The sequence below is a fragment of the Carcharodon carcharias genome, chromosome 14 (genome assembly GCF_017639515.1).
Source record: "Carcharodon carcharias isolate sCarCar2 chromosome 14, sCarCar2.pri, whole genome shotgun sequence".
NCBI lineage: Eukaryota > Metazoa > Chordata > Chondrichthyes > Lamniformes > Lamnidae > Carcharodon > Carcharodon carcharias.
Genome location: NC_054480.1, coordinates 14,414,281 through 14,423,368, shown reverse-complemented (window position 1 = coordinate 14,423,368; position 9,088 = coordinate 14,414,281). Strand labels below are relative to the sequence as shown.

The window sequence follows — 9,088 nt, the reverse complement described above, 5'->3', positions numbered from 1 at the left end:
CGCAAGCCCCACCCCCCGGATTATAAATGGACTTTTGGGTTTATCACAACAGATTTGAATGACATAAGGCCAGGGGCTGCTGTGTGTCTGCAGCTGGGACACTCTTGCAGGGTTTGGAGCAGAAGGGATTTTTCCACTTGTTGTCTTGTTTCTTGTGTCGGCTCCAAGCCTTCATCAGACCTCGTCGGAGCTGCTGCCAGGTTGTTGAGACCCGGGGAGGGAGGGAGGGAGGGAGGGAGGGAAGGGAGTGGGGGTTTGGGGGGGGAGGGGGGGTGGGGGTTGGTGGGGTGGTGGGAGCCATGGCCTTCACCATGTTGAGACCTGTAGCTGCCCGGCACTTCTATCCGGACATCAGCCTCCACTCCGACGATGATGAGAACAAGAGCGAGAGCGAGGGTTCCGACCAGTCCTTTGACTGCTGCAACGGGTCTGGCAAGAGGAGGAGGGTGGCCTTCTCCAAGAGCACCATGGTGGTGAAGCACCGGCAGGCAGCCAACGCCAGGGAGAGGGACAGGACTCACAGCGTCAACACAGCTTTCAGCGCCCTCAGGACACTCATCCCCACTGAGCCCGCCGACAGGAAACTCTCCAAGATCGAGACCCTCCGCCTGGCCTCCAGCTACATCTCCCACCTAGGCAACATCCTGCTGGTGGGAGAGGAGTGTCTGGATGGGCAGCCGTGCCTGGCCACCGTCTACAGCAGCCAGAATGAGTTTGAGGGCTCGCAGCCCAGGTCCATCTGCACCTTCTGTCTGAGCAACCAAAGGAAAGGGGTAGGTAGCATTCCTCTTGGGGCGCACTGAATGTGGACCCAGCTCAGGAAAACCAGGCTCTCTGAAATTACGCTGAAAATGTTGAAACTGCACAGTCTTAGCAATCCTAGTCCGAAAGGAAAGACATTTACAATACAGGAGGAGCCCATTTGGCCCTTGGTGCTTGTGTTAGACCATAAGACGTAGGAGCAGAAGTAGGCCATTCGGTCCATCGAGTCTGCTCCGTCATTCAATGAGATCATGGCTGATCTGATAATCCTCAACTCCGCTTTCCTGCCTTTTCTCCATAACCCTTGATTCGCTGACTAGTTAAAAATCTGTCCATCTCCACCTTGAATATATTTAAGGACTTAGCCTCTGCAGCCCTCTGCAATAAAGAATTCCACAGATTAACAACCCTCTGAGAGAAGAAATCCCTCCTCACCTCTGTCTTAAATGGGCAACCCCTCACTCTGAGATTATGCTCTCTGGTCCTAAACTCTCCCACAAGAGGAAACAACCTCTCAGCATCTACCCTGTTAAGTCCCCTAATAATCTTATATGTTTCAATAAGGTCGCCTCTTATTCTTTGTTGACTTTTTGAAAGAGCTATCCAATTAACCCCAATAGACTGCTCTTTCCCCATAGCCTTCTGTTTTGCTTTTTCAAGTATTTATCCAATTTGCCTATGAAAGTTACTTTGAGGCGGATTCCAGCACCCATTCAGGCAATGCATTCCAGAGATAGAAGATGGACTTGGGTTCAGTAACAACACAATACTGACATTGGTGTCATCCTTCATTGTCAAGTTTTTTATATAAATAAATATATATTTCAACATGAACTCCGTCTCCTGACAACCTGAGACGGAGCCTTTCAAAAAACATCGCAAAATACCAGATTTGAGAGTTCAAACTTTTTTTGGGGTATTTTGTGATTTGTTGAAAGGGTGCTTCTCAGGTTGTAGTTCATATAGACATACTACACAAATGATATATTTGTATTTTTCTTTGCATTTTTTCCAACGTACTTCAAATGGTCAGCCTATCAGTAGGTTTTAAGGGTTAGAGCTAATTAAAGAGCAAGATAAAAGTCACTATTGCTAAAGTCTCATTGCTTTTTTTTGGAGTTTCTGATCAACTTACATTTATATAGTGTCTTTAACATAGAAAAGCATCTTAATTGGTTTCACAGAGCTGAGAGGGAAATAATTGCTAAATCAAACAAAAGCCTAAGGGGTGCCCAACAATTGGTCAGAAACCCATTATAAAATCAGTTGCTGCATTTTCCAGTCCACCAACACCGAATTTAAAACTCCCATCTTTGTGCTCCTGCATGGACTTCACCACTAACCCCCACCCAACCTGCACTCCCGGACCCACCTTGCATTCTCCAAGAGCTTAGTTCCTCCAGCTATGGTTTCTTAAGCACCCCCAGCTCCCTTCACCCTAGCATTGAAGTTGTGCCTTCAGCTGTCCAGGACCCAAACTCCCTAAACAACTTTGCCTCTCATCTTTGTTATCCTCCTTTAAGAGCCTCCATTGACTATGCTTTTAGTCACCCATTCCTAATAATCTAATCTCACCTTTTTTATATCATTATCAATTTTTGTTTGACAATGTCCTATGAAGCACCTTGTGACATTTCCTGATGTTAAAGGTGCTACATAAATATGAAACAAAAAGCTTGCATTTTTATAGAACTTTTCATGAGCACCAGATGTCTCAGAGTGCTTTATAGCAAATGGAGTATTTTTGAAGTGTGGTCACTATTGTGACATAGGAAACACAGCAGCCGAGCTAGTTGGATACAGCATTCTAAAATGTGATAATGACCAGGTAATTTGTCTTTGTGATGTTGATTGAGGGATAAATATTGACCAGCACACCAGAGACAGTTATGTCCTGCTTTTCCCTACAATAGTGCCATGAAATCTTTTGTGCCCAAGCAGTCAAGTGGGGCCTTGATTTAATGCCTCTTAAAGGATCGCATGTCCAACAGTGCAGCGCTCCCTCAGTAATTTTGGGCTCAAGCCTTGGAGTGGGACTTGAACCCAGAACCTGCTAACTCAGAGGTTAAGAGTGCTATCAACTGAGCCATAACTGACATGCATGTTGTTGCATCTGCTGCTAATAATAGATGATTTAGTATTAATATTTAATTTGGAATAAAGATTATTATTGTTGTATTATTGCTGCTTTGAAATTATTTTCACATTTCATTTTATTTTATGAATTTAAAATTGTTCTCATTTGTTGGAAATAGTCAAAATCTTAGCCTGACTTGACCATGGGAGCAATAAAGTCCTTATTACATTTTATGATGGAATAATTGGCTGAATCCTAGTTAGAAAAACACAGCCTGTTGTCTTAGTCAGCTCCAGAATTTATAATCCAAAATACCACAGAACTATTTGCCTACAACTACTAGGCAAATAATCCTTTCCAAACTAGTGATTCAAATGTGGTGGCATTTGTACCTGATAAAAATCACATGTGGTACAGGCCACCAGCCTCCTATTAGCAACAAAGGTAACAACAATTTCCCATTATGACTTTAAACCCTTGCATTATCATTTACAGCATATTTTAACTTTCAAGGAGTTTTATCAGGCCAGCCAATATTTACAATGTAAGCAATAACAACATCAAAAACCAATGACTGTGATTGTTACAAGCAATTAACTTTGATCTTTTTCTTTGCATTTATATGGCTCTTTATCCTTTACATTGTAAATAACAATGCAAATGCTTAAAATTAGAGAACTGGCTCATTCTGATTTTAAATGCTTCAAATGAATTGATTTTGAAGTCCAGTGATTACCATTATGTGGCCATATATACTAGTCATTAATATCTTGCCATCTTAGTCTATAAATTTTTTCATAACTTAAAGAAATCTATATAAATTCTGTAGATTTGTATAAAAATAAAATGGCATAAATTGTGCTATAAATGTTGATTTTTCTGATTCTTAAAAGAATAAACATCGGAGTTTTATATAAAATCTAAACTCTGTTTCTTGTGATTCTAAAGCATATAATCTTATAAATGGATTTAGAGAAATATAGAGGCAATGTTGTTTAGTTCACAGCATACTGAAGAAAATTTAAGTGTGTGTGTGTAATATATATTATCATATACACACTGTGGATTTTGTTAATGGTACTTTAGGCCCCAGAGAAGCTGATTTAATTGCTATGCAGACACAATACTGTTTGTGGGTCAATCATTAATCGTAGACATAATAGACCAATGTCGTCCACCTGTTCAACAGGAAAGCTACTACATAAATACCAGAAATAGTTCCATTCAGTACGAATATAACAGGTCAAGGAAAATGTTTGTTTGGAGGAAATTTGTGAGAACTTTGGGGAGAGAAATAGAACATTGTACCTTCACCTGGAAGCAATATAAGACTTAATAAAGTTATGGAAGTTTTTGTTCGAACACTGTAAATAGCTGTAACATTCAGTAAAATAATGGAACTGGAGATTAGAGAAGCCGTTTAAAGAATATTTACTTGATTGAATGGAAACTTATGAAAAATGTGACATCCAGCTAATAATCCTGTAACTTGGAATATCATTTTCAAAATAAAAATCATTTGCTAAAATTATTTCAAACTTGAATCACTTCAGGACTGTGCCTAATGGCAGGTTTCTCAATCTGTTTTGAGACAATTTCAGCAGAGGGTTCTGTGTTAATAGTACCGTCCTCCAACAGCAAGTAGCTCATGAGACTAATACATCAGGAATTCACCCTGGGTCAATAAAATTGCACAGCCAACCAGTACTGGTTTATAAGTTGTTTGGTGTGTAAATACCAGTTTGATTATTTTTAGAGTCTGAGCTGTTTTTTTTTAATGTTCTTGAAGACAAATAAAACCTGATTCAAGCTCGGTGCATGTAAACAGCGCAGAGGCTGAAGATAGCATAGCAGAATGTCAATTCCAACATTTTTCAGGAAATTATTGATGAAAGAGCAGTGGGAACAATGTGATAAACGCTCAATTAGGGGTTTTGTTTGCTGAAAGAGAATGAAGAGCAAAATCTCTATGCCAAGTGGAAACTTGCCGCATCCCAAAAGGAAACAGGAAAGATTGGAGGTAAAATCATCCCTATGCCCCACTGCCCCTCCCATCACTTTGTATTCATTGGATGCTCCCTGGGTCAGAACATATAGGATGGGATCAAGTCACACGCCTACCTTCCCAGCCACGTGGACCAAGGATATCAAGTGACCTGGAGAGAAAATAGCAACTTGTGGCCTGTCAAAAAAACAATAAAAGTGGATGTAAAGGGTGGTGACAATGGAATCAGCTGAAGTTCGATTATTTTGTCCATTCACAGACAATGGGTGGAACATTTAGCCCAGGCGTCTGCTAGTCAATCCCATGTGGAGTTACCCATGAACAAAACGTTAAACCAATGTAGAAGTCATCAAATCAGTAGGACTGACTAGCTCCCAGAAGACGTTTAAATATGGAAATAGACGAGAGAAATTAATAACCAAAGATTTAAAATTGAATAAAATATGAATTAAATGTTTACTTCAAAAAGTCTTTCATCTCTGTGTTGAAAAATCATTAACAAAGTCAGTCATAAATAGATCCCAAACAGTGATTGATGACTTTCTAATATATATTTGAATATTGTTAAACACAAATAGACACATGCCTCTGGCAACCAATGAAATTGCTGGAAATTGACAGAACAGGCACAATTATTATTAACTAATGAGATTATGAGAAAGAGTGGCCAACTATTGGAGGCATTACTTTTTTTGGCAATCAAAGGTACACCCAGCAATCTTTTATTAATAGACATATAATGTGTTATGGCATATTACTTACAATGTATGCAAAAGCAAAATACTGCGGACGGTGGAAATCTGAAATAAAGGTAGAAAATGTTGGAAATGCTGAGTAGGTCAGGCAGCATCAGTGGAAAGAAAACAGGTTTAATGTTTTAAGTGGATGATTATCATCAGAACGTTATTTCATCGGAACTATATTTCATCTCATTTCTTAAAATAACAGAACTTGTCAAACGCTGGTTCCAAGTCCTGCATGATCTCTGCCCTCCTTACACCTCTAAAATACAGGGCGTGCTGAAGCTTTTATATTTTTAACTTGCACCGTATTTAATCAATAATAGTAAATTGTCGGCGGTAAATGTGAAGTATCAAATTAAATGGGTTCTGCCAGCATTCACAAACCCATCAAACTTTGTACAGTACTTAATGTTCATGACACCACCTGAACCGCTCAATTCAATTACACACGTTGTAGCTCATTTCCTACATGCATTATTGCACATATGTCGTTTCTTTTGCCAACGGTGAAAGAGAATTCCTCATGTAGCCCCTATATAAAAGAAAGGCTCTCCGAGGAGAGTCATTACTTTAAATAAGATTTTTTTGGAATTCATAACTTTATAAATGTGCCCAAGGAAACAATTGGATTTATTTTGCTAATTTGTTTAAAGCCCTGCTCTGGTGTGTATAATTGATTCTTTAAAAAAAAAACCATGTCCTCTATTGGAGGGTAAACAACGCAGACGGATCAGTCCGTCTGCTGTAATTTATAGATAATGCTGTAGTAGCTAAACCTAGAAATTATGCCGTTCGTCAATGCACCAACACTACCTGCTCTGTGAGTGTAACTCTTTTTGAGTCAACCAATTAAACTACCAGCGCTTAACTTGCTTGCATCTAATCATTTCGTTAATTATTTTAGCATGGCATGTAATTAGCTCGTTCGCCTTTTGAGTTGTCCTAAAATCACACCAGGGTAATTTTCTAAACTCCGATGTTTCCCGTTATTGCTCCCACCCCAATCCACCCCCGCCCAACAAAAACTCACTTCAGAAATCGATGTCCCCCAGCTATAAAAGGTGATAAAATACATCTGGGGCGTCAGGTGTGCCAGAGAATCGGAACATTAAAAGGGGCGGGTGAAGCAGGGAACATTTCAGGAAAGCCGAGTGTGTTTTTCTAACTGACCCCCACATAGAACAAACGGCAATGTGGAGTGTATCGCATTACAAATTGGTCACAGTTCTACTGTTACGGACGGTATGTCATTAATATGTTACCCGATCACCTCTGGAACGGGCCACGCTGCTCTCTCCTATTTTAAACAGAGACCTGACTAAATCTCAACCAAAAGCATAACGTGTGTTCCCTTTTAAGTTGAAATAATAATAGATTTACAAAAAAAAAATTGGTATTCTGCACAATAAACTTATATTATCTGAAATAATTTTGAATGTCTTACAAAATGCCAGACTCAGTATCAGCGACCTAAAAAATATATGAACGAAATATCATTTTATACGTGCTTTAGAAAAAAATACTAAACCATATATATAATTTCATATATCTTATGCTACGATTTGAAATGGATTTGCTATTTGTTGCGTGTATAAAAGTTTAATATTTTAAGGTAAGAGGGCGAAATTATTAAAAAGCTAAAAATTAAATTGTCCGATTGTAAAATGTGTGTGATAAATATTTCGTTCGTTCGTTCGTGTTAACTGAAAGCGGGTCGATTTGTTTTTTCTCTCTTTGGCCTCTGTAGGTTAAGGAGAAGGACGGAAAGAGCGGGTATTCGAAACTCAGGGGACCGGGAACTCTGCGGATGCAGCGCCAGTGAAAGCGCAGGCTGAAGGCGGCGGGACAGTGAGAGAGGCTCCGCTGTCAGTCAGGCGGAGCGCAACCGGCGACTAGGACTGAAATCTTACGGGCTTGGAAAGAGGGCGCACAGCAGCCACCACTACAACAGCAGCAGCAGCAGCAGCAAAATCCACATGGCAAACCTCATACCAGGAGTATACGGACACAGCCTCGAAGCCTCTTTGCTGCCCCCCACGTTCGCACCTCCCAAGAACTTCCAAGCAGAAACTTTTCATCTTGAGTTTTGAACTGGGCGTTCGAGTCCGGCTACAACCCCGCAGACCATGCGCAGTGTGAGCTTGGTGTTTAAGGGTTGAGAGAGAGTGTGACACTTTAAAATATGCTGAAGTCTATCTCCATTTGGGGAGATCTGGCCTTTTCTAAGTTTTAATGTTGTTATATCTGCTGTAAATTTTTTTTTTTAAAAAAATCTAGCCAAAATGTGAAAAAAAAAATAAAGCAGAAGTGAGTTCTCCGTCGGGGAATGTTGTGCTTGTACTTTTAAGGGTGGCTTGAGTTTAAACATTTTCATGGAGGCTTGAAGAGAGTCATCAAAAGAAAGGACTTACATTTATATAGTGCCCTTCACGGCCTCAGGGTGTCCCAAAGCGAAGCACTTTTTGAAATGTAGTCACTGTTGTAGGAAATGTGGCAACCAATTTATGCACAGTAAGCTCCCACAAATAAATTATAGGATCATCTCTTAAGTGATGTTGCTTGAGGGATAAAGACACTGGGGAGAACTCCCCCGGTCCTCTTCCAGATAGAGCCGAGGGCAGATGGGGACTCGGTTTGACATCTCATCCAATGGACAGCATCACTGACAGTGTAGCACTCCCTCAGCACTGCACTGAAGTGACAGCCTAGAATATGTGCTCAAACTTAAAACCTATGATTTTCTAACTGGCAGTGAGCCATCTTTGACAAGGCATTGGTCCCTGGGTGGGACATCCAGAATTACTATTTACAGAGTTAATGGGCAGGAAGAATGCCTGGGGTGGGGGGAGGGTGGTGAGTGAGTTGGGTGGGGCTCACTTTGTTGTGACTGGTTCCAGCTGCTCTACTAGCTCTGCATTACCTCGAGCAAATGCCATTCTCCGGCATGAGCCTATTTGGGTTGAGGCCAGGATCTAGCTGGGCTTGTGATGACAGCATCTTATGGTTGAAACACAGAAACATAGAAAATAGGAGCAGGAGTAGGTCGTTCAGCCCTTCAAGCCTGCTCTGCCATTCAGTATGATCATGGCTGATCCTCTATCTCAACACCATACTCCCGCTCTCTCCCCATACCCTCTGATGTCTTTAGAGTCTAGAAATATGTCTATTTCCTTCTTAAATATATTCAGTGACTTGGTCTCCACAGCCCTTTGTAGTAGAGAATTCCATGGGTTCACCACCCTCTGAGTAAAGAAGTTTCTGCTCATCTCAGTCCTAAATGGCCTACCCTGTATCCTGAGACTGTGACCCCTTGTTCTAGAATCCACCCCCACCGCCCCCCCCCCCCACCCCCACAAGCCAGAGGAAACATCATCCCTGCATCCAGTCCATCCAGCCCTGTCAGAATTTTATATGTTTCAATGAGACCCCCTCTCATTCTTCTAAACTCCAGTGAACACCGGCACTTGGCTGGACGTTTTGCCAATGGCGCCTGTGAAGTTG

At 41.1% G+C, this 9,088-nt stretch overlaps 1 protein-coding gene across 1 annotated transcript; it reads left to right on the top strand.

Moving 5' to 3' along the window:
* Window positions 1–291: 291 nt before the first annotated feature.
* tcf15 (transcription factor 15) lies at window positions 292–7,900 on the top strand. Its single transcript, XM_041203796.1, has 2 exons — window positions 292–773; window positions 7,335–7,900. The coding sequence occupies exons 1-2, from the start codon at window positions 300–302 to the stop codon at window positions 7,407–7,409; spliced, it is 549 nt and encodes a 182-aa protein (XP_041059730.1). The 5' UTR covers window positions 292–299; the 3' UTR covers window positions 7,410–7,900.
* Window positions 7,901–9,088: the final 1,188 nt, after the last annotated feature.

Excerpts from the sequence above, each read along its gene's own strand:
- tcf15 (XM_041203796.1), top strand. The coding sequence starts at position 300 with ATGGCCTTCACCATGTTGAGACCTGTAGCTGCCCGGCACTTCTATCCG. Across the intron at positions 774-7,334 it reads TGAGCAACCAAAGGAAAGGG|GTTAAGGAGAAGGACGGAAA; the intron begins GTAGGTAGCATT and ends TGGCCTCTGTAG.